Source organism: Pipra filicauda, unplaced genomic scaffold (genome assembly GCF_003945595.2).
Source record: "Pipra filicauda isolate LSUMZ 115617 unplaced genomic scaffold, ASM394559v2 scaffold7_size6619720_pilon, whole genome shotgun sequence".
NCBI classification, from domain to species: Eukaryota; Metazoa; Chordata; class Aves; order Passeriformes; family Pipridae; genus Pipra; species Pipra filicauda.
This window is the reverse complement of record NW_024104976.1, coordinates 6,277,734-6,304,202: the sequence shown is the minus strand read 5'-3', so window position 1 is coordinate 6,304,202 and position 26,469 is coordinate 6,277,734. Positions and strand designations below refer to the sequence as shown.

General features: G+C 56.0%; 1 protein-coding gene across 2 annotated transcripts; it reads left to right on the top strand.

The window, feature by feature from the left end:
* Positions 1–1,990: 1,990 nt before the first annotated feature.
* Positions 1,991–26,437, top strand: RBPMS2 (RNA binding protein, mRNA processing factor 2). 2 transcript variants are annotated; one of them, XM_027741856.2, is made up of 8 exons: positions 1,991–2,232; positions 14,168–14,245; positions 14,884–14,922; positions 15,450–15,512; positions 16,312–16,462; positions 17,052–17,200; positions 25,708–25,777; positions 26,021–26,437. In XM_027741856.2, exons 1-7 carry the CDS (start codon positions 2,173–2,175, stop codon positions 25,768–25,770), a joined length of 603 nt encoding a protein of 200 aa, XP_027597657.1. In that variant the 5' UTR covers positions 1,991–2,172; the 3' UTR covers positions 25,771–25,777; positions 26,021–26,437. The 2 variants fall into 2 exon arrangements, with proteins under 2 accessions (XP_027597657.1, XP_039246054.1); XM_039390120.1 differs by lacking the exons at positions 25,708–25,777; positions 26,021–26,437 and adding an exon at positions 19,931–21,920.
* Positions 26,438–26,469: the final 32 nt, after the last annotated feature.

Below are 26,469 nucleotides of genomic sequence, written 5' to 3'. Positions count from 1 at the left end.
ACAGGGCTGGTGTGTGAAGTCCTCCAAAAGAGCACTCTGTAGGACAACATTTTAAATAAATAAAGTGCAGTTTTTTAGTTAAAGAGTGGGGGTTTTCTCCCCTTGTGCAGGTCCTGGCAGGGATCTCTGGCTTAGCAGCCTGTTACAAAGCCTTGGAAAAAGAAGCGGTGGCTTTGCCGCTGTCTGTGTGAGGACTCTGTACACAAACCCGCCCTGCTGCGTGCAGACAGCTGCTACTGCTGAAAGCCTTAACCTCGAAAGCAAGGAAACATAAAGCCAGTGCTCCCAGGAGGATGTTTCCTCTCCTCCAACACACCTCTTGCAATGGAACCACTCGCCCCCGACAAGCACTTGACTGTGGGCACCACTTTGGTGATGGTGTTCCTTGCATTGTCTCTCCGGCACTGGCCACAGAGCACCGTGGGTTGTGCTGGATAATGCTTGTGCATGGGGAAAGCTGAGTTTATAGGGTTACATTTTCATAGGGAGTCTCTTTGTAACCAGGTGGTGAATGGAGTCAGAGGCTGGGGCTTGAACAGGGCAGTGGACCCAGGTGTGGTGGGGAAATCGTCTGTGGTTGTCCCCAGAGAGGCTCACACCTCTTCACAACATGCACATGAGCAAAATGATATCCCTGAGCTCCTGCTGGAAGGAAATGATCACGGAGCCAGGATTTTGAAGCAACATTCAGTGCTGGGGGGACAGAACAGGTGTCTCCAGCCAGGGCCAGAAGAGGACAGGGAGCACTCATTTCTTTTGCAGCCCAGGGGACTCTGGGACCCCTTGGGCAGGGCAGGGCTGACACTTCCCCTCACTTTCACCTGTCCTCGGTGCTGGGGAAGCAGTAAGGACTGGGTACAAGCAATGCTGGTTAAGATAACAGGGCTCAGATCCCTGAACATCTGCCACTTCATAGGTTGATCCCAAACTCTTGCAGTTTTACACCTTTGCCTCACACAGGGACCAAGGTGGGGGATGCAGAGTGCAGGAATGGGCCATGTATTCTATTTTCTGCTCATGTTACCCAACCATGGGCTGTCCTTTAGGATAAGGCTGGTTGGAGGTGGATAGTGAGGATGGTGAGGCCCTGGTGTAGGTTGCCCAGAAAAGCTGTGACTGCCCCATCCTTGGAAGTGTTCAAGGCCAAGTTGAATGGGACTTGGAGCAACCTGTGATAGTGGAAGGTGTCCCTGCCCATGGCTGGGGATTGGAATGAGGTGATCTTTAAGGTACCTTCCAACCCAAACCATTCTGAGATTCCATGATTCTATGCCTGAATCCTGCTCCTCCTCCCAAGCCTAAGAACAGGGCTCTGCTCCGGGCACCCACCGATGTCTGTGGGGATGGATGTGGGGCTGCCCTGGCAGAAGGAACTGGGCTGCTGTTCCCAGGGTACTGGGGGCTGCTATGGGGGGACTTTGGGGCTACTACCCGGGAGCTCAGGGCTGCTGTCCTGGAGTTACGGGACCCCCATCCTGAGCTCCCAGGGCTGCTGTTCATGGGGCTCGGAGCTCTCATCGGGGTGTCACAAAGATGCCGCCTCGGGGCTTTCGGACCCCCGCGGGGCTCAGCCACATTCCCCCGACCCGGGGATGGCCGGGAGGAGCGGCCTGGCCCCGCCGCGAGCTCAGAGCCCGGCGGGCCCTTTAAGAAAGTCGAAACCAGAAAGTTCATCAAAGTTGAGACAGTTTTTCGTGGAAAGGAGGGGAAAAAAAATAATTAAAATAACTCGAGCCCAACAACAAAAAAAAAAACTCCCCGCGGCCCCGGGGGGGCCGGGCCGGGCCGGGCCGGGATTGGCGGCGGCGGCGGCCGGGGGCGGCCCCGGGCGGGGCAGGCGGGCGGGTCCCGGTCCCGCTGCTCGGTGCGCGGCGGCGGCACCGGGAGCGGCGGGAGCGGCGGCGGGGGCTGGGGCGCGTCGGCCCCGCAGCTGCGGCTCGTTGCGCTCCGCTCGGCCCCGCTCCGCCCGGCCCGGCCCAGCCCAGCCCGGCCCGGCCCGGCCGTTAACAGCGGCGCCGTCCCGGGACGCCGCATGTGAACCGGGAGGGCAGCGCCGCACCGCCCCGCACCGCCCCCGCGCACCGGCACCTCACCGGCACCTCACCGGCACCCCGGCTCGGCCCTGCGGAGCTCCGGAGCAGCCGGCACCACCCCCTGCCCCGGCACCCCACCATGAGCAACCTCAACAAGGACACCGAGCACACCAACAGCGGCGGCAACGTCGAGGAGGAGGTGGGGACGGGACGGTGGGTCGGGGATGGAGCGCTGGGAAAACGGGAGCGGCGTCGGCACTGTGGCACCGGGGCCGCCGGGACTGGGGACGGAGCGGGTCAACGGAGCTGGGGCGCGACGGCGGCAGAGAACCGGGAGCGGCAGCGGGAGCAGGATGGGGCGGCGGGGGTGGAGCGCCGGGGTGTTGGGGGACGGGGGATGGAACGCGGCGCCGTCGGGTAACCGGGACTGGGGTGTCGGGGATGGAGCGCGGCGGCGTCGGGGACCAGAGAAGCGGCACTGGGGCGTCGGGGAAGCCGGGAAGGAGCGCAGCGCCATGATCGCGGAACAGAGGACTCGACGCCGGGGCTGGACTCCCGGGCCGTCGGAGGACTGGAGCGTGGATGCCGAGGATGCCCTGGGCTGAGGAGCCGAGGCCGGGCTGTGGGAGCCGGAGTGCAGAGGTGTCGGGAAGTCGGCGCTGGAGCCCCCGGGCCGTCCCGAGGAGGGGCCGGACCCGGGTGGGGCGAGTTCCTTGCTCAGCCCCGTGTTCCTGTAGCCCTGCAGGGCAGGGGGCTGGAAGGTCCCCGCTCACTCCAGTGAACCCTCTCCCCAAGTCCCTGCAGCTTCTGGATCTAGCACTGTTCTGCCCGTGTGGGCTGCAAGGGACGCAGTTGGACGATAGTGATGGAGTCCTTGCCTGTGTGCTGGCAGCCTGGCTGGGGCTGGAGGGCTGTGAGCTGCCCTGCCAGTGGTCCCTTTCCCCTGGATGCCATTACAAGCCAGAGCCTAGATGCTGCTGGACTCAGTGCTGGGAAGGCTAACAGGGGTTAGTTGTCTATAGCCACATGCAAGAGCTGAGCTTGCAACCCTCCATGTTTGCCCTTTGGCTGTCAGAGCCACTGGCTGCTGTCATCACTGCACCCCTTGAGCGAGTGTTGGTGCAGTGGGTTTCCAGCTGCCCTCCATCTTGGAGAGGGCTCTGGAAAATGCCTGGTATCGGTAATGTTTTGCTGCAGTCCTCCGTGCCCGGCCCTCAGGACCAGGGAGGTGCTCAGTCCCCTCCCCTCGCTTTCCTCCGTGCGCTCGCGCCGCCGCAACATGGCGCCTGGCTTGCTCCACCACCCACTGGGGCCGGACTGGCCCTGAGTGCCAGCTGACTTGGGGCCATCGTGTCCCCTGAGCTTCAATCCCAGCAAGGGGGACCCGGGTAATGGGGTGGAATGGATTGGCAGGTGGTGGCCATAGCAATTCAGTCCCCAGTGTGGAGCAGGGCTTAGGTGATGCGCTGCTGCGATGGGAGGTGAATGTGATGCTGCTGGTGGGATGTCCCAGCCTCACTGGGTGGCACTGGTGTGGGTGGGTTGAGAGCCGGAGCATCTGGGGCCCTGTGCCACTCCTGGTGTGGGGAGGCTCAGAAACGGGGTTTCACGGGCTGTGAACGCGTGCGCAGAAGACTCAATGCGGCTCCTTGATCCAATTATTCACTGGCCTGCAAAGTCCCCCGAGGTTGCTGCCGCTTGAGGCATCCCATCCCATGGCATTGCTCCAGCTAGGCTGGTGCCTCATGGGTGGTGGTAGGGTGAGTTCATGGTGCTGGGGCAAAGCTGGTCCATTCCCCAATGCTGGGCGGTGGTTTGGCAAAGCAGGTGCTGCAGCATTTTGGGAGCCTAGAAATCCTTGCTCTTTGGAGAGGCTGGTCCTCCCAGGAATGGTGCTCGGTGACTGGAAAACCGAGTTAAAGATGGCATCTCTAGGGAATGGTGGGGGTTGAACGGAAGTGGCTCCTGCTCTCCATTGTGCTGCCTCTGCATGTTTGTGGGGAGGGGGACGGTCCCATCCACCCTGCTGGATGGTCTGTGGCCTCACTGGGTGTGTCTGTCACCCTGCACCCACAGCTGCAGCAAAGGACCCACCACCCTAGAGGTGGCTGAGGGTGCCTGGGAGGTGGTACGTTGGGACTGGGGAGGGGATATGTCCCAGTCCCTGGTGGACTTGCTGTTGTAAAGCCCTCTCTCTGCCAGGATCCACCATAAAAAATGCTGTGGGTGATGAGCACAGCTTGGGCTTCATGGTGGCTGCTCTGAGCCTACAGGAGCCCTCTGAACGCTTGTTTTTCTGGTAGCTCCTTCTGGCTGACCAGGAGCTATTCCTCACTGCAGAAGCTAATGGAGGCACAAGGAGTGACCTTGTGTTCATCATCCAAGCATGGTCTAGGGGCCCAAATTCTTGTCCAGAGCTCCCCTTGATACAAAGTGATAAATACGTTTAGAGTAAAGCGGAATCCTTCAGTCCCACTATACGCAGGAGGGTGTGCTGGAATATTTTCCCACACTGCATGGATAACACTGCCAGATCCTGGCGCTGTGGACACTCCTCCGTCCCCCCTGCCGTGTGCCTCCTTCGCCACCTCCCCGAGCCTTGGCAGAAGGGCTCCCTGTGCCCCAGATATGGCGAGGCGAAGCTCCCAAATTCAGCCTTTCCCTTTATCTTATCTGCGAGCCCCTGGATCTTGCAGCCGCTTCCTGGCCGGTGACATGCGGAGGACAGGAATGCCTCTCTCTCCTCTCGAGGTCGTTAACGGGAATGTTAAACAAACAGGGCCTAATGTCAGTCCCTGCTGTTCCTCACCAGACACCTCCCCAAACGTGGTCCCTCCCCACTTGCTGCTATCTTCTGTTTAATTTTCCAGGCAGCCGCCAATCTGCGTGACAGCATCTATCCCAGTGCTCCTGAGGGGTGCTGTGAGATGGGCAGCTGCCTGGGTGCTGCACTCCCACCCCTGTGGCAGGCAGAGCTTTTTCTCGCAGCTGGAGGAGCTTTCTTGCTTCCTGTGAATGCTGTGTGTTGTGTCCATGGCCATATTGCAATAAGGTGTGTTCACCCTGCTCCTTTGGGTGCCTGATGCAGAAGTGTTGGTTCTACTCTGGAACTTCATCCTTGCTCTCCTAGGAGGTACCTGGGAGGCTGTAGGCCCAGAGGGAGTGTGAGAAATCTGGAGCTAGCTGTCTAGATGCCCAAACCAGGCAGCTGAAGTCTGTGGTTATCCCATGTGCCCTCTTGGCTGGTCTCAAGGGCCTGATCGCAGCTCCGTGAGTGGTGGCTGCTGCTGTTGTTGTAGAGCTTGGGTGTCCTGGACTGCTAAAGGTAGAAAGCATCAAACGTGAGGTTGTGTAATGTGAGCAGAGACCAGATGAGGACCAGGAGAAGTTACCTGGCTAAATTCTACTTGGAGAGGATTGTCTTAGGAAGAAATCCTTCTTTGTGAGGGGGTGAGGCCCTGGCACAGGTTGCCCAGAGAAGCTGTGGCTGCCCCATCCCTGGAAGTGTTCAAGGCCAGACTGGATGGGGTTTGGAGCAACCTGGTCTAGTGGAAGGTGTCCCTGCCCATAGCTGGGAGTTGTAACAAGATGGTCTCTAAGGCCTCTTTCAGCCCTAACCATTCCATGATCTTCCCTGTTGGTCCCTGGCAAGGCTGCAGTGTTCCCTGTTAGAGTCAGAAAGTGCCCTGTTGGGGAGGCAGAAGCTCTTGGCTCCCGGACAACCCCCTCTGTAGCAAGTCCTTCATCCCTGGTTTTCCTTGGCTGTTGTGCACCAGGGCTGCCAGAATCGCCTGGGAATGCTGCTGGTGAGCAGGTTACGTGCTGGATGTCTGTAGCACTTCATGGACTGGTGCCAGGCATCTCTTGACTTCTGTAATCTCTGCTTGAGTGGACCTAGATACCTCGTGCATGTGTGGATTCCAGCTCTCTGGCTGGAAACAAGCAAGATTAATGTAAGTTCTGGATTCAAATATCTCTGTGACACTGCTCTCCACTATGAAGAATGTGAGGCTGTAGTGCTTACAGTCACCACTCGCTAATCCTTCTGCACTTGGCCTGGCTGAAGCAGGATGGTGCCTCAGAGCTGTTTTCATGCATCCTAGAAGTCTCCTCAGTGTTAGATGCAGCTTTCTGTCAGTGACAGATTGTTGGCTGAGCAGACACCCTGGAGTCACCATGCGCGCAGAGGTTCTGGGAACTGGTGTGTTCCCAGACCTCCTCTTGGTCTATCACTGAGTTGCACTGACGGGGGAGGGATATGGGAATCTCCCCATTGTCTCCTTGTGTTCTGGTGCCTGTGAATACCCTCTGAAGGAGCTTTCTTCTTCTTTCTTGCTCTTTAAAATCTAAGTTTCTTAGACATGAGTCTGAGCATCAACGTCCCAGTTAGTCCTGTGATGGGGGTAACTTCTTCCACCTGCCACCTGGCTGTGTAACTGGGGTAGTAAATGAGACTCAGCTGATGCCTAAAATTCAGGCTCTCAAAGAAACCTCTAAGACTTAGTTTCTGAGTTTTAGCAGGCAGGCATTCTTTATTGTGGCTTCAGAAATGAGTTTTCCTCCTCAGCTAATCTGAGGAGTTGCTGAGCAGAGCTTTCCCTAGTTGGCCTCAGAATGAAGGGGTTTTCGGTGGTGCCTGTGGAAGTTAGGAAGGGCCAAACCCGAAGGCTCCCTTGCTTTTCCCTCACCGAGATTGAAAGGATGCCCTTGGAGATGTCTGGGAGGTAGCTAAGAGTAGTTCAGGTTTTCCTGTCCTTCCTCATGGCTCTGCTAGAGGATCTGGTGCTGTGGGAATTCAAGAGTTGCTTGTTGGAACTGGTGTGGAAGGTTGTAGAGCCAAAAAGATCCTTTGAGCTTGCTGGTCTTGGCCGTACCAAGTCATGGAGACTTTGCTGCTTGGATCACGGAGCAATTAGCAATGCCTGTCCTGGAGCTCTGAGTGCCTCAAAGAAAGACTTCAGCTTGAAGTCTCACCATGGCATGAGTGTAGAAGTGAGGTGGTCAGACTTCACTACAATGCTCAACACCTTCTTGCACCACAAGGGATGCTGGAAACTGAATTCCTCCTGTGTGCCCAGCACTGTGGAGCTGGACCTTTGGAGGGGCAGGGTAATGGGGCACTGGAGCTGCAGAACTGTGTGATCTTGAGCCAGCTCAGCACAGCCAATGAGGAAGGAGCAGTGGCATTAGGTGACCCTGCCCTTGGCATGGCAGAAGTTGGTGCTGCAGGTTTGGCGAGGATGCTTTGGCCACTGCCCCGTAGGGTCATAGTGGGGTTGGGTGACTGGAAACCCAAGGGCCCAGTCAGGTGGTCTTACCCATGGGGGGGATCTCCAGCCCTGCTGTACAGCCCAGGAGAGACTGTGGGAACCTTGCACCTTACTGTCTGGGATGGTGCCTTCCCTCCTGTGCTGCAGGAGGTGGTGAGAGGTTCTTGCATTGGTGTGGGGTCAGTCTTGGCACGTGTCCGCGTGTCAGAAGCTGTTGGCCTGGGGATGTGTGTCCTTCCCATCTGCTTCCAAGGGCAGAAGGCCAATGTCTCCTGAAATGTGTAACTGCCCTGGGTCACCTGTAGCAGTGGTCTGAAGTGCAGAACAAGCTATGGATTGTGAGAGCACCTAGGAGGGCATGTTGCTGGTTAGGGTTGGTATTTTTGGTCCACGTTTGAGTGGCACAGCCCTTCCCTGCTGCCCAGTGGCCTTGTCTTGCCAAGAGCTGGACTGATGCAATGGTGGCTTAGTCCTGTGGGTGCTTGTCATCCTCCTGGTGTCCCCAAGGATCTCCCTGTGTTTGGGGGTGACACTCCAATATTCACTGTCCGCAGCTGAGAGCTGCTGTGAGCTTTTAGCTCACCATCACTTGGGTTTTGCTGTTGGGCTGTGGAGGTACCTGACCTGCTCCATGGGGCTGGGGCATGGCCAGTGGTGTGCTGTCCTGAATTGGGTTGATTTGAGGAGAGACTCATTTGCCTCTGGATGTGTCCTGGGAGGCACAAGACTGAAAAGTGCCCAGGAATCACTGTGTAGCAGGGCAAAGCAGATACAGATATAATTGCTTAAAGACCTGAGGTGAGAATGTTCCTTGTGGGGGTCCTGCACCCAGATTCATGTCTCCTACCAGCCTCTACTCTGAGCAGATACTTGTCTCACCTCTCTGCCTCCTGCCAGGAGAATGGATTGCTTGGGTGTGGGCAGGAGGAGCTGGTCCACAGCAGGTAAGGTCTGTGACTCCAGCCGATGGTGACCAGTGTCTGCAAGTCCCTGACATCATAGGGTGGCAAGTGTGGGTCTCTGGAGCCCACGGCTTAGTGTGGTGGCTGGTAGTGCCAGTGTGGATGTGAGTGTCCTTCAGCATGTTGGTTGTGGTGCTTGTGCCTGTCTCCTGGCTTAGTGGACCTCTTGGCAAGGTGGAAGGTGACAATGACATCCTGAGGGTACTGAGCCAGCATCTTCCTGAGCTGGGAGCTGCCCCGTTGGACAACAATCTCTTAGGAATTGCAGGGCTGGCCTTTCCAAATGTTTCATCAGCTTTGAACTCCTGTTGTGGTCCGAACACCTCCAGGTGCCATCCTTTCCATGAGATGCTGCAGAGACACAGGGGATGGGACTTGATAGCACAGGGAAGCCTCCATGGCAGAGCCACACCAGCAGTGCTTCCTCTGCCAGGGCCAAGGGCTATTCTTGGGTACTATCCCGTTGTGCCTTATCAGCTCCCATGTGCTTCCTGCTCCCCCGGGCAGGGGCTGGTGCCTCTCCCTGCTTCCCCCTCACCCTGACCGCAGGGGTGGCTGAGCCCTGCTGACATCCCCCTGCCTGATGTGGGAGACAAGCAATGCTGAGGAGGGGCTGATCCATCGATGAGCAGTGTGAAACACCCCAGCCTTGGGGACAAAATGCTTGTGCACTTGGGCTTGCTTGTGGTCAGCCTCCCTCCCTCTGGGTGAGTAGGATGTTGTTCCTGGGATGTCTTTCATGCAAAAGGCTGATTTTGGAGGGAAATGCCTGAAGCCCCACCTTGCTTCAAGTGCTAGGAAGGTTCAAGGCCTTCTTTCCCATCTGGGGATGGGTGAACATCTTTCTGGTGGCAAGGGAAGCTCTGTGCCTGCTTGGGGCTTCCTGGCTGGAGCAGCTTCTGACCTGATCCTGCACTGGAGCTCAGTGCAGCCCTGTCAGAGGACATCAGGGCTCTGCCACGGCTGGAATGGCAGCAGGAAGCCAGCTCTTGCCACCTCTCTGCTGATGTGGGGAGGGGAAACTGAAACACGGATCAGGGAAGGAGCCTGTTACAAGCCCCTTCTCTCGGTGTCTTGGCCCATGGTGTGGAGGCTGCCCTGCTGTCCTGCCGAGCTGTCCCTTGCACAGACCACCATCTCTCTTCCCCAGTTTTCCCCTCCCCTGTGATTCCTGGGACTTGGATGCGCTGAGGAGCAAAACTGCCCCGTGCTGGGTCTCCCCCGAGCAGTGGCAAGACCTGCACTGAGAAGAAGGTGCTGTCCCATTTTACAGCCCCGCCGCTGGACTCTCGCGTTCCCCTCCCCGCAGCCCTGTTGTGCAAGCTCGCCTCCCTGATTTCGCTCCCGTGCCTTATAAGTCCCGGCTCCCGGGGCAGCCGCAGCCTCGCCGCATTCCAGCGGCCTCGCGTCAAGTGGCCCTGGCTGCATCGCCGTGGCCGGGACCGGGGCTCCGTGTGCTGCTGCGGCTCTGCCGGTGGCCCCGGGTACCTCAGAGGCACCCCGCTGGGATGCTCTCCTCTGGGAAAAGCTGGAGTCCATGTCCCTGAGCTGGGACATGTCCTGGCTGCCAGAAGTGAGGAGTGCCTTTAGGATGCTGCCATGGAGCTTCTCCCTGTCCTCAGCAGGATGACACAGGGCTGGTGGTGTAGGAAGAAGGTTCAATGGGCCTTGTGAGAACGAGTGGGAGATGGCTTGTCTGCAGGAAAAACTTGCATGCAGCTGGGGTAGCTTCCTGGAGAGGGGAGTGTCCAGTGGAACAGCGTTGGAGGAGGCACTAGAGCCCATTCCTGCTGTAGCTGTCCTCGGGTGTCTGGAATCACTGCTGGGAAAGGCTTGTGTGCTCCAGGTGCTGGGATTGTGGATCCAGGACCCGGCCAGTTTGGAGGGGCTGGAGTGGCCCCAGCTGTGTTGTTGGTGATGTAGCTGAAGGCCTGAATTCACAGAAGGGGAGGGTCAGCCTTACTGGTTCCCACGGGAGGAATCAGAGCAGTCTCCCAACAAAAACCCATCACCCACAGCAGCCTTGTGGGGGGTAGATACCTGTGCCCTTACAGTGGGCACCTCTGACATAACCTGACCCTTGTTGGGCTGTGGGGCAGCCTCTGGCTCTGCTTAGGGCTCCCTTCTGAGAGCTCTTATTTAAAAGCAGCCATGGCCAGGAGCTGTGGATGCTGTAAGAACCATACTGACCCTCTGGTGGCACTGGAGCTGTGGCAGGTCGAGGTAGGTGCTGCTGCCTGGCTCCTTTGAGGGCTTGGTGTGAAGCTCCTGGGTGTGCTGGCACAAGGTGTGTGTCTCTTCGGGGAGACGCAGCTGTGCAAGGACTGACACTGAGAACTGAGGGCTGAATGGGTTTGTCCTTGTCCCTCCCTCCTCCTGCGTGGGAAGCTGTGCTGGGATCCTCCCTCTCTAAGAGATGACCTAGATGGTCTTGTCCGTCCTGGCATGAATCCTGTTTTTCCGTGGCTCTCCTTCATCTCTGCCAGGTGTTTGGACTGGGGACATCCCAAGAGGGGCAGGGATGGGGCAGGGAGAGTGTTTTCTGCAGGGCCTGCAGCAGTGTGATCTTGCTGGGCTGTCCTAGGCAAGAGCCGCTCCCTGCCCTGCTTCCCTCTGTGCCTGTGTGTCCAGTTTGCATCAGCCCTGGGTAGGATGGGGTTGTTCTCACCTGGTATCTGAGTGGGTGGCAGCAGAACCCAAGAGCAAGCTTAGAATGTGGTATTCCTGGGGATCTGTTCCTGCTGAACGTCTGGATGTGCAGTTTGGCTCAGGCAGCTCCTGACCCAGCCCTGGATGGATATTTTTGGTGGGTGTTTTTTTTTTTTTTTTTTCTGTCCAGTGGCTTTTCCAGCTGTGCAGTGGGGAGATTCAAGATCTACATGGATCTGGTGTTTAGTGGCAGGGAGTTGAAGCAGGGCAATTATATTTTAGCAGAAGCTTACCCTGTCATGGCATATTGAGTGTGAGGTCTGAATGCCTAGATTTGTCAGTTCAGCGTGGTCCTACCGGCCTCTCAAAGCCTGCAGGACTTGGGCTGCAAAGGGCTGACCGGAGAGTTTCAGTTTGGTTAATTCACTGGAAGATGCTTGTTCAGATCCTGTTGCCCTCATCTACAGTTTACTCTCTTTGGGAGCAGGGGAGGAGGCTGGACTAGGACTGCTCTTGGTGCACAAGAGGCTCAGACTGCTGAGCTGCCTCCTGCTTTTCTTCTGTGGGATAACCCAGATCTCCTTTGCTTTATGCCTGGTGTTAGAAGTGAACTTCCTCTGGCTTACCTCACTCTATCCATTGCATTATTGCTCAGGTCTCTCATCAGCTTCACCCTCCCTTCCCTGAATAACTTGGTCTCTCTTTCCTCTTACCCTTCTCTTGATCACTTATGGATGTGTTAAATTGCAGAGATCTTGGAAAACAAACCTCTTGGTCTTGTTGCTTCTAACAAGCTCTTCTGAGCAGGGACTTCTTTCTTAGTTTGTCTTGCATACACCCTCTTTGAGGTGGTTGGCTGGTGGCATTTGGGATTTCCCAGGCTTTGGGGTGATGCCGACCCTTGGTGGGTGCTGTGGCTTGGCTGTGGGACCCCCTTTCCAATGCTGTGGATGGTGGCAGACAGGACTTGGAGGCAAAGGGAATCCTTTGGCCTGTGAGAGAACGTTTCTTGTTCCCATCCTTGGCAGCAACTTACACGTCTGGCGCTGGGAGCTTGTTACCTCTGGTACTGGGAGCTTGTTGCCCCTGACAAAGAGCTTTCCTGGGCACCTGCCTTGCTCTGTTCAGGCCACTGTAAGGGCTCCAAGTGCCGACTTCCCCTTCCCTGAGCCACTGCACAACTTCCATCCTGTCATGCCTGTCGCAAGGACTTACTGAGCGACGTGTCACGGGGCCATTTAGAGACCCAACAGGGATGCAGATTTCTATCTGCTCGAAAGAAACATCCATTCTGGGGGCTGAGCACACTCAGATCCTGAAATATTGAAAAGGGATGGAGCTTTCACATGGCTGAGGCACATGTGTGCCACCACACTCTGCAGTCCTCCCCTGCAAGAGATGGCCGTGGGTCTTCTGGGAATGCACTGCAGGCGCTCCTTGTGGCTTATGCCAGAGCGCAAGCGCTGGAGTCTTCAAGGCATCCAGAAAACTGAGAAACAGTGACATTGCCCCCTCTGTCTGTGCATGTGGTGCCCCTGGAGTGAGGCACTGAGGCATCAAATGAAGGGTGGCTGGGGTGGGGAGTCTGTTGGACTGTCTGGTGTGTTCCCGGAGTGCTCCACATAACATCCTGCTTTCCTAGGTAGGACAAAGCAAAGTTGTGTGGTAAGGCCATCCATATTGAGAGGGATCAGGGGAGGGGATGGGAAGGATGCTCAGTGACTGCATTCTCCAGTCGTGAGATGTGCTGGGCTGGAGAAGGGCTCCCCACACTGGTGGGGGGTGGTGGCAGCCCTCAATCTCAGCATGCACAGAGAACACCCCAGCCTTTCACGATCACTGTCCATCCTGGGGGGCTTCAGCTGCTCCCTGAGTTGATGTGAGGGGTGTTTCTCTGCCTTGACAGGACTGTCCTGGGCACAGGAGGTCAAAGAGGTGAGTTTTCTTCTGCAAATAGAAGAAACTTCTCTGCATGGAGGAATCTTGATCTGGCTGCCCCAGAGGAATTATGGAGTGCAGAGGCTCCCATGTTTTCATGTGCTCACTGTCTCTAGCCCAGGAGCAAGGCAAGTGTGTGCTGCTCAGTTTGATGGTAAAAGAGGTTTTGGGTACAACCCCTTTCCCTGGGGAAGGCTGAGCAAAACCAAAAATGTGGGAGTAGAGTCCTTCTGCCCTGCAAATGTAATGGGGTCACTCCATACTGGAAGCAGGCCAGGAGATGGGCTCTGGCTTGAGGCTCCTGCTCCTTGTTAATGATGACGAGTGTCTTCATGACCCCCATTATGCATAACTTCCCTTTCCAGCTCTTTGCTGGTTTACAAGAAGTCTCTGCAGCTTCATCATGCTGCTTCCTGTGGAAACAGTCTGCCAGCCAGTGTGCAGGGAGAAAGTGGCCACAATGGTCTGCCTGTTGAGCAGAGTTCTACCAGACCATGAGCCTTCAGCACTCTTCTTCCCGGCTATTCAAGTGAACTATTCTCTCTAATTTTAATAGATTATCTATTGAAATCCTCCTCTGGCACTGTGTTTTTTGCTTACACATGAGTGTGTTTGGACTTGGTCCATGACTTCTACAGCCTGGGAAGAGCAGCAGCCCTCAGGGCCTTGGTGCAGCAGGGCTGCTGTTGGCAAGGCACAGCAGAACAAACACTGTGAGAATGGCTTTGGGAGAGACTTCTGAAGGGTCTGATGTGTGTTGGGGAAGGATCTAGGCCGGGACACAAAAATCTTCCTCCGGTGGTGTTGTAGGGCTCTTGTAGGTGTCAAAGGATGTGAGTGGAGTAGTGAAGTGTTTCTCAAAATTGAGGGCTGTCTTTGAATCTATGACTGGAGTAAAGTGTCAGGATAGGCTTAGGAGAGGACATCTAGTGTGTGATCTGTAGAAAGAGCTGGAGAGACAACTGGGTCTTCTGCTGGTTTCTTCTGGACCTTTGGGATGTGTCAAACTGTTAGTTCCTATGGAATGTATGGTCTTTTCCAGTTTAGCCATCAAGGATGTGGGTGGGTGATTCTGCCCTGATCAACCCAGGCCTTTCTGCTGGGCACTGAATTTTTGTAAAGATCTCCATCCTTTGTGGCAGGAATGAAAGGGCTGGGTGTCTTTTATCCTGGACAATGTTCCTCTAATGCAGGGAAGGGTTAGTGGACCTTTGGTTCAAGGTGTCCTACTCTTGCTGCACGTGGCTTCCAAGCTCTGCTCCCACGTTGGCACCAAGCACCTCCTTTCAGTAGAGCTCGTTGGCCTCTCCCCTAGGTACGGACGCTGTTTGTCAGTGGCCTTCCTGTGGATATCAAGCCCAGAGAGCTTTACCTACTCTTCCGACCATTCAAGGTAAGGTCTTCAAATCTGATTTTTGGTGCCAAAGATGCTGTTTTGTGGATGACCTGGCAGCAAAGGTCTGTCAGGGGGAAGGGAGCATGATGTGGGAAGGTGGTGTCTGTGCAAGCTTGGGGAACCTGAAGCCAACATGGTGTCCCATGCTTGTGCTCAGATGGAGAGCCTCCCCGGGAGCCTACCATTGGAATCGTGCTGTCTCTAAGCTTGATGAAATCTGCTTGGACCAGCCCTCCCTTGGGGATGTATCCTGATCCCCTAAACTCTCTATCCCTCTCTAATCACCACCTGGGCTGTCCCTGGGAAAAGTGCAGTTCCCTTGTCTGCACTCCTCTAGCACAGGGTGGGTGGTCTGTGCTCTGTAGGCACTAGCCAGGGCAAGGTGCTCATCTTCGTAGCTGGAAGGAGTGCTAGAAAATGGGATTTATTCCCCAGGGGCCAGGATGGGATAGCTAAGATACCTGCTCTGCCCTCAGTCTTCTCCTTTGGTGGGAAAGAAGTGTTACTGTCCCTGCTCCTGCTGCCTTATTGAGGGCTTGGTGCTACAGGAACTCCTGGGGCTGTCATGTCGTGTCTCAGTTGTAGCTTGGCTCCTTTGGGAGCCTGACACTGACTTGCTTTCTTCCCTCCTGCAGGGTTATGAAGGGTCACTGATCAAGCTGACTTCAAAGCAGGTACCTCCTTCTTCCAGCCTGGGTATTTTTGGCTTCTGCTAGAAAACCAGACGTGCCGGAAGGGGAGGGGGGATCCCGTTTTATTTTCAAGCACTGTCTGGGATCAGCACCATGTACACAGCTGGGTTCTGCTGACCCCACTGTCCTGGTGGTCCCAAGCATAAGCTGAATGTTTCCATGTCTTCTCTTGCTGCCCTGGGTGAGACCTGAGGCTTCAGCCTCACACCTTGTGCTGCCATCAGCCTTCCCTACTCCCATCCTGACCAAGGCAGCAGGCCCCCTATCTGGGGGCTGTTGGGGTGAGTGGTGTCCCCACACGTGGGGATGCCAAAATGTTTTGGTGTGCTGGGAGAAGGCACAAAGTGGGAATCTTGGGCTGATGATCCAAGACCCTTCAAGCTCTGCCTGAAGCCCCTCTGCAGCTTTGGATGGTCTCCTTTGCTTGCTGTCTGGGGCAGAGGCAGGGGGAAGGTAGTCTGAGAAGTTGCAAGAGGCTTCAAAACTGAAATTGTTGTTATTTCTTTTAGCCAGTTGGTTTTGTGACCTTTGACAGCCGGGCTGGTGCTGAAGCAGCGAAGAACGCCTTGAATGTGAGTCTCCAAAGTGCTGGGGGACTGTGGGGGCTGGGGGCCACATGCCCTGCTGTAGCTAGGCCTGGAGCTGTGGGTTTGGCTTGGCCGTAGGATAGGACAGGAGGATCTCCCAGCTGTGCCTTTGAGTAAGGAAGCAAAACAGTCCTGCAGCATCACACCAGGGAAGCAAGAGAGCTGCTTAAGGCTGACATCAGCTGAGCAAATGGATGCAAGCTGTGTCCATGTTGTTTCTGACGGCTGGAAGACAGCTCTGGGGCCTCTGAGGGTGAGGGGAACTGTTGTTGCTCAAGAAGGTCTTGAGGAGGATGGTCATCATGGGACCCAAAATAATCCCTATCCCATGTGGGCCTGCAGGAGTTGGTGGGATCTGGTCAGCAAGACATGGTTCTGCTCTGGTATAGACCTTGCCTTGGGCTTTGGTACACCAGCAAGTGCCTCTGCTCAGGCTGGCAGAAGATGTAGTGGTACCATAGATGGGGGTTATACCAACTCGAGTACAGACAGGGTTATCTCAGCCCCAGCAGACAGATCTTTCCTGGCCAATGTTGGCAGCCATAATGGTTGATGAACTGCACCTGAGGAGCAGAACTGTGTCCCTCATGTTGGAAGCAGTGGTCCTGGGCCAGCTAAACATAAAAATAAAAGCATGTAGGAGCTTGAGTGTTGCAGTGAGATGACAAAAATCTGGGCATGTGACTGCAGCATGGTGGCCTTAGTTCCCTGGTTCAGGGGAAAAGTCTGTGCTTGGATTGGAAACTTCACGTCTGAGAGACTCCTGTGCTTTCTCCTGTGACAGGGCATCCGCTTCGACCCTGAGAACCCCCAGACCTTGCGGTTAGAGTTCGCTAAAGCCAACACAAAGATGGCCAAGAGCAAGCTGATGGCCACACCGAACCCCACCAATATCCACCCTGCCTTGGGTGCACACTTCATTGCACGGGACCCCTGTAAGTATGCTGGGAAGCGCTTGGAGATCATTACTGGTCCCCCCTGGGAATGCTGTCAGGGTGAAAGGAACCCCGGTCCACATCTGCTTTGACTGAAACCTGCCTGGTGCAGAGAGGTTGGAGTTGCAGGAGAATAACAGACATCTGCTGAGGCCAACAGTAGAACTATTGGGAGAGCGGAGTTGGTTTTGGTAGTTCAAGTGATACCATAAATCCCTTAAATCATCCCTAGGTGTGAAGCATAAAGAATGAGTGCTGTGCCATCACCCTTGGTGTGGCCTGGTAGGGTGAGCAGCCCCACTGAGGATCATTGGGTGACGAGTGATGTCCTCTCTGAGAGCCCCCATCTTCTGTCCTGTGGCACCAGCCCTGTGCTGCATGTGTGAACCAGCCTGTCCAGAGCCTCTGTGAAGCCTGTTCATGACCTCTTTTGGCAAGGCCGGGAGGTCAGAGGAGCAGTTGGGCACACAGATTTTGTACCTCACTGGGATGGCAGCACAAAGCTGGGGTGGGAAATCCAGAGCCCGCCCCCAGAGCAGGCCTTTGGGGTGAGGTACTGAGGTCTGTCCCCTTGTCTCCTCCTGCACAGATGACCTGACTGGAGCGGCTCTGATCCCAGCGTCCCCTGAGGCGTGGGCTCCCTACCCCCTGTACACCACGGAGCTCACCCCTGCCATCCCCCACGCCGCCTTCACGTACCCGGCGGCCGCTGCTGCGGCTGCTGCTCTTCACGCTCAGGTGAGTCGCTCCCCACCTCCCGTGCCAGGATCCAGGCCCTCCTCTCTCCCTGCCCTGGTGCTCATTCCCGTGGTCTCTGCTTGCCAGTTTGACCCTGGCCTCTGCACCTTTGGCTCCTGGACAGAGCCTGCCCCTGGCTGTGGGCATGGGGGGCTCAGCCCCGAGCCAGCTGCAGGGGAGGGGTCTGTGTGGCCGAGAGCAGGCAGAGCTGGGCCATGATTTCTGACCCTGCAGGTCCAGCCTGCTTTCCTGTGAGGGGCAGGCAGGTGGGAGGAAGCCAGGGCTCGATGTCTGGCTGACTCTGTTGGTCCCCATGGCTAGAGAACCATGTTGAGGGACTGCTGGGAGGAAATGCTACCTGTCAGCAAGTAAAATAGCTATGAAAGATCCTCCCTGAAGTCACAGCAAAGGCAACAGGCTCATCTTGGTGCTAAAACCGAGGGGCTCAACTGTGACCCAAGTGACTCAAACACTTTCAAAGCTGGAGGAGGGTGTCCAGCAGGAGATGAGTGACCAGAGCCTTGCCACAGTGAGGAATTCTGATGGGACAGCCTGTTAGCCACTTTGGGTGCAGGCTAGAGAGAAGGGTCATTCTGTGCATGAGCCTCTGGAAGTGCTGATGGTGGTGCAACCAGCTGCCTGGTGTCCCAGGGCTTGCTTGCTGACAGCTGGGGACGTAGGGATGCCTTTAGTGGTCTGAAACTGGGATGCTTTAAGGTACAGAGACCAGCACAAAGTCCCTGAAACCATGGAATGCAAAGGGAAAGCCAAAACAGAAGCAGTGTCCTAATTCCAGGTTTAGGTGCTTGACTTGAAGCCCTTGTCAGGAGAAGCTGGAGCCCTGTCCCTGCCCTGCTCAGTGTTCCCAGCCAGTTGTGCTCTTCCTGCTTCTGTCTCTGCTCCCGTAGCGGTGCTGTGGGGGATTGGGGCAGCGGGACTGACCATTGGGGCTTAACCTCTGAGCTCTGCCTGCCAAGCAGGGCATTTGCCTCTGCTCTTCCCTGCTTAAAGGGAGAGGCAGAGGAGCTGTGTCCACTCATCTTGTCCTCCTGGCTGGCAGTTAGCTCTGTTGGCCCTTTGGCGTCCTTGTGCTTCCAGCAAGCTTTGTGATGGTAACTGCCCAGCTTCAACCCAAGCTTGCTTCCCAAATGCCACATGGAAGGGGATGCAAACTCCTGGCCTCTGTCCTGCCCCTCTCACACCTGCAGAACTCTCCTGCTTCTGCCCTTCTACAGGTGAGCTGGTGTTGTGCTGAAGTTCCCGTAGGGTAGGTGGGAATTATGTGGGGTTTAGACCTGGACCAGGGACTGGGATGTTTTTCCAAGGACTTCCATAGCCAGGCTAGTCCTTCCCTGGGAGGCTTGTGCTTGCTGGTGTTTTCCAAAAGTGGTGGTGCCCATAACTAGAGGGGTGTGTTGTGCTCCTCACTGACCCAGGAGAGCAGGTGTCTTCTTGCCCCTTGTGTGTAAGGTGGTGGAGCCAAGGTTGAATTGTCCCTGGAAGGGAGGACCAAGAAAAAACAAACCACCCCTCCAACCTGGTTGAGGGAGGTGAAACATTTACTGCTGTTCCTTCAAAGATGGTCATTGGTGACTGTATGAGGACCCTGAGTGTGAGGGTTGGACACCAAAACTTTATGGAGCATGGTGGGGGAGAAGGAAAGAGGAAAGTTATCAAGGAGGCCTTCAGCCAGATCTTTACCCTCTGGGGTCTAAGTTTCTTCCCTCCAGTTGGCAAGTTACTAGTTTCAAAAGAGATTTTCTGGCCTGACTATAAGACCCTGAGACTCCAAGGAGCCCCCTGTGTAGGTAGAGCTCTCCCTGCCTAAGAGGGTCTATGGGTGGTGATGGCTCCCTTAGGAAGCCAGTGCAGCCCCTCCAGGCCGTGGCTGGACCCAGCTCTCTTCCCAAGAGGCTGCCAGCCACAACTGCTCCTCACTGTGCTGAGCCAGCGGTGACCTCGCAGGGGCACATTCTGGCACAGTATATGTTACCAATAAAGTTTTACGTGGTTAAACATTACTTGGGCTGGCAGCTGTGGGCTGCCCAGTCTCCAGGCTGGAGCTCTCTCCCTTGCAGAGCTGAGGCAGGGTGTAGTAAGTTAGGGAGGTGACTTTTGCTCACAGACTGGGCTAAAACCTGTGCCCTTAGTCCCAGTGTCCTGAGCCCTCTGCCCTCACTGTAGGGGTTGGCTTGCACATGTGATGGGTTCATGGGTTGTTCCCCAGGACAGCCACAGTTCTTTCTTCCGAACCTGGTGTTGGCTGGAGGACGTTCATGGGGATGGTGGAGCTGTAGCAGCTCCACAGCAATCAGCCCTGAGGCAGGAAAGCAGTTGGAGGCTGTAGCTAAACAGAGATCTTGTTGCAAGAGATTTAAACCTGAAGGACTCGTCCTTTTGCAGCGCCAAGTTCAGCGAGGGGGAGAGGAGGTGGCTACCCTTGGCCTCCTGAAGGGCTGCCCAGAGGGCTGGCAGGAGAGATGAGGGGCAGGAGGTGGTGTGAGGCTGGCTTGGCCTTGGGAACCCTTGGTAAACCACTCCCAGATGAGACTGATGGCTGCTGCTCCCGGCACTGCTGCGCCACGGTGACGATCCTGGCGGCACCAGGCAGCTGTAGCTGTGACTGCAGCCTGACCCTGCCCTGCTGGGGACTCTGCTGACTTTTAAGATTGTCCCATCTGCCTTCCCTCCCTCCCACCTTCTCTCAAATCCCTCCTTTGATGTCCCTAGTGAACTCCAGCCATGATGCCAGCGCAGGCTAGCCCTGAAGCTCAGAGCTGTCCCTGGACATGGGACGCCCTAGTGATGCCTTATTGCAGCTAGTGGAGTGGCTGTACCACAGCTCCATTCCTAGAAGTGTTAAGCATGATGGCAGCCACATCTGGAAAGACTGGTAAGGTAACCATCTCTCCTCCAAGGTGCACCATGGGATTTGCAAGCTTCTGCCCATCTCTGTAGCCCGTATCTCCTTGGCAACCCAGTGCATGGGCCTCACGCTACCCACCCACCAGAGCCTGGGGAATGAGATACCAGGCCTTCTTTCTAACCCACATCTCCAACTTGGCAGCACATGACATGGCGCACACAGCATGGCACCATCTTACATCAGCTCCTCCCAGCTGAGCCAGGCTCAGCCAGGCCCCGCCGGTCAGAGGGGAGCAGCCCGGTTGAGCCAGGGCAGAGACCACCCTGCCACTTGGCGTGAAAGAAACCTGGTTTCTCCCCAACCTTGACCCTTTGAGGGCAACCAGAAATACACCTTGACCTCACTCCTGGCACACGGTGGGGGAGGTGAGTGACGTGATAGTGATAGCACACGACTAAATTTTAGTGGGCACCTTAGACAACAGCACTTGCCGGTCACTTTGTTCCAGAATCGCATACCGGGACAGACCCTGCCCTTAATCATGGGTCTAATCTCACATCTTTCCTCTCCAGTTACTGGAAACGAAGCCAGTTCCTACCTGGAGCTTGGCTTCTCTCGTGCAACCTGAAATCACAGGCAGGACACAGGTTGTGTGAGCTGTAACGGAGGGAATTGGCAGCCTGGGAGAGAGGGGAGTGGCATAGGAGACTGGGAGCTTGGGAAGAGGGAAGGTGGACTGGTTGGCAGGGAGATGGTTGATGTTTGACTGAAGGAGTCGAGTCCTGCCTCAGTTCTCCTTGTAGTGGTTCTGAGCAGACTTTTTTCCTCTCTGTGGAAGTGATTTTGGGGAAAGAAGTCACTATGTTCCTGGAGCTCTTCTGCAAAGAGGTGCTTCTGGCTGTGGCTTCAGGACTCTGCTCTGGGCAGGGCTTGCCCTGGGAAGCATGGGCTGCGCCCAGGATTGGCTCATAAGAGCATGAGTGAATCTGCTGGTGGCGGCCACATGGTGCTTGCTGACCTGTTGGATATCCAGAGCCCAGGTAGGCCCTTGGAAGGCAGGGAGCCAGGTCATGGCTTGAAAGCTTGGAGATGCCAATCCTTTTAGGAAGTGGGCTGCCCCGGGTGCCCTCAGGGCATCTGTGTTGCTGCTGCCTTGTCGGGAGACTTTGAAGAGATAGCAGAGGTGTGTCTCTGATGCTGGAACCTGTCCAAGTGAGTGGTGGTTGGAAGGAGCAGTCCTGGATTGTGGGTGGTGGTGATGCAAGAGGTTGGTACCCCAAAACCCCTTTCTCTGCAGCTAAACTCTGACAAATCCTCCCTGGGATGGATGGAGACAGTGATGGATTTTCTGTCCTTAATAACTTCTTGCCTCTTTATTTGGGTGGTTGTGTAGGGGCTTGGCAGGATTATTTTTTCTGGGCAAGCTCCATGCTTCCCAGGGGTGTGAAACCTCTTCAAGACCTTCATGGTCGTAATGTCTTCCTAAATTCAAGTGACTCAGTGGTGGCATAGCTGACCAAGCAGCCCCAAGCCCTAGGCAGTTCTCTCCTAGCCATGGAAAAGCAGGCAGGAGATGTTCCGAGCTCCACCAGGTACCTGCTGAGCAGCCGTCCTCACTAAATGGTGGGTGAACTGGACTGAGATGCCATCAGAAGAGACTTGTGGCCATCAGTGACTTTCCCTGCCTGGCTCAACCCAAAGGAAAGCAGCACAACTTGCTTCCACTCCAGGAAAAAGGGAAATGCTTGTTTGCTGCAGTCTGTGAGGCGAGTGTGTCTCCATGAGCTGTAGGGGTACAAGGCATTGGATTGATGGATGGATGCCTGTCCAAACATTCCTAAGCAAGAGGATGGATCAGTGCCTGTCTTCTCCTGTGTGTTCCTCAGTCTGGGGTGGGATGATGTGCTGATCCTCCAGCTCTCTCTTGCTAGAGCTGCCTGGGGAGACATGTGTGCTCAATCTGACTGCATCCTGCCTTCCTGATGGTGGGCTGAGCTGCTTGGGTCTCACACATCATGCCAGCATTTGGATGCTTGTTCCCATCTCCCTGGAGGACCCTGGAAGCAGGTGACCTGGGTGCAGTGCCCGCTGCTGAGGCAGAAGGTGTGTGTCCAGTGTGCACTAATGGGTGAGGAGGTGCCTTGTGGGTGCAGCTGCACCGCTGTCCTGGCCTGCCTGGGTCATGTTCCCACTGGCTGTGTTTCCAGCTGGAGCAGAGCAGCTCTTACTGGCCATCAGTGTGGGCTGCCCAAGGCTCTCTCCTGGTGACCTTCAGCCAGGGGAGCAGTGGCTGCGAGGCTGAGGATCTCAGCAGCACGAGTGAAGATGCTGCTCTGCATTTGAGCAGCTGGCAACAAAACGCAGCTCTTGGATGTGTTGGTTGGATCCTACCAGCTCCCAGCAGCACAATAGAGTACTGTGTTCTTGCCTGTACCAGAAGCCTTTCTGGTCCCTGGGACTATTCCAGCTGTAGGGATAGCTCGGGGCTCCGAGAGCTGCTGGGGCTGCTTGCAGACCTAAAGGTAACTAAGGAGGAAAGGCAGGTCCTCCAAGTCAAAGGTGGCCTGAGGATAGAGGGACCTGTATATTCAGTCCTTTCCCTCTTTCCTTCTGAAGGAATTGCTCTCCATGAGAATGGTGGGCAATGGATACTTAAATTCTGAGGGTAATTGGGAGAGACAAAGGAGGTCTTTACAAGGAGAGTGAAGTGCTGATGTGGTGTTTCTCTGCTGTATTTATCATTTCTTTGTGACTTTTAGGCAGCTGCTGCTGGTGTGCTGCAGCAAGTGAGGGGTGTATCACCTGGCCTCTGGAAGGTGGCAGGTAGAGACACACATTTCTCCTCTCCAGCTCTTTTCTGGACAGATGTTGAAGGTGGCAGCATGAGGCTGCTGCAGTCAGCTGGCAGTTTCTGCCTCGTCCCTACAGGCGGGCGAGCAGGAGATATTTCAGTGGTGTGACCAGCCTCCTTTCCAACTGTGAGCTAATGCTTCTCCAGAAACAACTGTGTCTCTTCCAGTAAAAACCTCCCTTGTTCTGCTTTCCTTGCCCAGTGCTGGACATCTCCATTCTTTCTCAGCTTCCTCCTTGACGGATGTAGTATTTTGAGGGGTGTGAAGAGAAAACTACCTTGGCAGGTGCCTAAAGAGTGTGTCCTCTTGGCTGGCTACTGCCTCCGATCTGCTGCTTCCAGTGCTTTCTGCTGCCCTCAGAAACGTCCCTCCTAGTGAGTTCCTGCCTCATCCCATCAAGCCCTTAATCTTTCTGTGGGCTGAAAGACATGGCAGGTCATTCCCTCGCCCTGACATCATGTCAGAGCCTTGGACTATACCCAGGATTGTCACGTCTGCAGGAGCTCCTGCTGGGCTCCAGGCTGAGCCTCTCTGGATACAGGGCTAGGCTGGTGGTCTGTGGGGCCACAGTGGGTTGGGCTGGGTGGGTTTGGTGTGTGAGCACTGGAGGACCTACAGGAGGAATGTGAGGAGAGGTGTCCATCAGCAGTGAAGGTTTATTAGTGCCAAAGCTATGAACAGTGTGTGTTTTAAGAGAAAAGCAGGATTTTTGTTGAAACTAGAGGTGCTGAGGCTCTGCACGTGGGGCAGAAGGTAGTTCAGACCCCTGAGGAGAGGCTGTAGGGCCACCAGGCTGAGGGAGTGGAGTGGGCTGTGCCGGCTCACACACGGCCCTGCTGCTCAGTGGAGCCCAGCGTGGGACGGAGGCGGCTCTCGGGGTTAAGCACTCGAAGCCTTGTGAACTAAGGGGGAGTTTCCTGTTGCTGCTGGGCAGGAGGAAACTGCTTCCAGCTGTTGAGGGGAGGGGTGCTGGAGTGGGAGACACTGGCCAGGGATGACGGCTGCTGGCTGCCGAGGAGATGTGGCTCTGCTGAGCAAGCACCTCCTGGTGACAGGGCTTGGGGGGAGCAACTGTCCTTGCTTTGGCAGCTGTTGTGGTGGCCCTGTAAAGTTGTCTATGATGCTGCTGCCCACTATGAGCCTTCCTGGTGGTGTCAGTGCAAGGGGACAGCAGTGTCTAGTGCAGCATGGTGGCCCTGACAGGGCAGCAAGGGCCCCTCTCACAGGCTAATGGAGAAGTGAAAACAGGCTGGGTGTGGCACCAAGACAGCACTTTGGTCCTGGCACTGGATGGGACCCCTCTCTGGGGAGGAAGGTCTTGGTAATATTCATGTCCTCAAGGCTGGACTGACTGGTATGCACTTGGCTGCTGTGTCATATAGTGAGGTATGGGGCCAGCTGAGAGCTGACTTAGTGGCACCCACTTGCCTTGTGAAAGTGTCTGGCAAGAATCCAGCAGGTTATGGAACCATAGAATGGTTTGGGTTGGAAGGGACCTTAAAGGGGGGGTTCTGCTGCTTTTCTCCCCATCTTAGAGCCAAGTCTATCATTCTGCTGGTTCCCAGAGCCCTGAATGTACCAAGCTGTGCTCCCCTGCCAGCAGCTGGGGAGGGAGGAGCGTGGGATCACTGCTGTGCTCCAGCTCCCTTTGCAACCAGCAGCAGGATGAAGCTCCACTCGCTGCTCCTGCTGCTGGTTCTGTGCTCAGTCAGGTGGCATGGGCTCATCTCCTGCTGCTCCCAGGCATGGAGCTGCTAACACAGCCCAGCCTGACAACCAGCCTTGCTGACCCAGCAGAAACATCTGGATGTCTCATGCTGCTGGATGTTGCCAGGTTTTCTGCGTCTCTTGATGGGCTGGAAAGTGTCTGTTCAGTTACTGTCCCTTGTCTGCTTGTTGAGGCCCCATGCAGCTCCTTCCTTGGCAAGGAGCAGGTCTGAGCAATAGAAGTAGCAGCAAGGACCTGCCAGGGAAGCCTCCAAGCCTTGCTAGTTTGCAGCTCTACCAGGTTCTTCCCATGATGTGGTTTGCCTGCAGCTTGTTCTGGTGGCTGAGTTGTGACTCTGAGTCTTACAGTGGTGGATGAGCCACTTCTTACCCATGTCATGCAGAGGCTGTCTGGTTTTAATGCGTAGTTTTAGATGCCTCCTTTGGCTGGCTGAGGGTGGAGCAGCCACCACCTTGGGATGCTATGTGCTCAAAGTGAGCCCCTCTTCCCTGCTTGAGGCTGAACAGGGGGGAAAGAAGTAAACTTGGAGGGGGGGGGGCAATGAGAGTGTGCTGGGGGTGAAGAGTCCCTCCTTGTGCCTGCTTCTGTAGTGGTGAACTTCATGGATAGCTCAGTGGTGAGGAGCTTCCCAAGCATGAAGGGTGGTGTGTGCTGTAGTGAGTGGGGGCCAGGTGTGGGTGTGAATTTTGGGGCTGCCTTCTGGTTATGCCAATAGACAGAGAGTGCTCGAGGTGTTGAGACAAGCCCTGAGATGGGCTGCTGGCTTCCTTCTTGGACGTGTGGGATCCTGCCGTGCTCCTTCAGGGAGGACCTGGCCAGGTCCCAGTGCCACCAGAGCTGGCCAGTGTGAGGCTGGCATACTGGGCTGTGCCGGTGTGGTGCAGCCCCAGGATGAGATGCTACTCAAATAGTATTTGGGGCTCAACCTGGAGCCTCCTTTCCTGTACTGGAGACATCTTTTGGTCCGTAGACTTTGCACATGGCTTGAAGGAGCTGAAGGTTTGTGCTCTGGTTGAAATAATCCTGGATCATGGACCTCTGCCATGGCTTTCTTTTCCAGATGCGCTGGTATCCTCCCTCTGAAGCTACTCAGCAAGGATGGAAGTCTCGTCAGTTTTGTTAGTTCGTTAGTAAGTAATTAATTACTCTTGGAGCCAGATCCTTGTCCTGCTCTTCCTTGGGCTCTTGTGCGGGAGGAGGGATGGGAGCTCGAGCTCAGTCCTACCCATCCCCCAAGAATGCGGTTGTGTTTCAGGGATGGGTTATGGGAGCGGGGGGACCCAGCGATCTCCGGGGTAGAGAGGGGGCCGTGATGCTGCTCAGGGGGCGGATCCAGCCAACCCCCCTCGTTCACGGCCGCTCCTCTCCCGCAGTGTCTCTCCTCGACTCGTGTTCCTCCCCCCTGCCTCTCCGCGGAGGGATGTGCCAGGGACGATCGCTCCGACTCCTCTCGGTTTGGTTTGCGGCCAGCGGACAAGGCGCCCGGCCCCGCCGCGCTCCCCCCGGACTGTGGGGTACCCCCTTCCCCGGACTGTGAAGCCGCCGCGGCCCCAGCCGTGGGGCTGTGCGCCGCCTCCATCCCCCTCTCCCTCCATCCTTCCCCCTATCCATCCCCAGGACATCCTCCCTGACCGAGCTTCGCCGGCCGGCTGCGCCGAAACCCAGCCGGGGGGGCTCGGTCCTGGGCTTCCCCGGGCTCGCCCTGCGTGGGGGGCGGCTCGGCTGAAGGAATCGAAAGGCAAAATGGGTTTTGCATGTTTTCTGGCATGAATTAAAACACTTAACTTGTGTCTGTGTGAGTGTAAGTTTGTTTGTTCTAGCG

Bases quoted from the DNA above. Each gene is read 5' to 3' on its own strand.
- RBPMS2 (XM_027741856.2), top strand. From the start codon at position 2,173: ATGAGCAACCTCAACAAGGACACCGAGCACACCAACAGCGGCGGCAAC. The intron at 14,923-15,449 runs GTACCTCCTTCT...TATTTCTTTTAG, and splicing joins TCAAGCTGACTTCAAAGCAG to CCAGTTGGTTTTGTGACCTT. The intron at 15,513-16,311 runs GTGAGTCTCCAA...CTCCTGTGACAG, and splicing joins CAGCGAAGAACGCCTTGAAT to GGCATCCGCTTCGACCCTGA.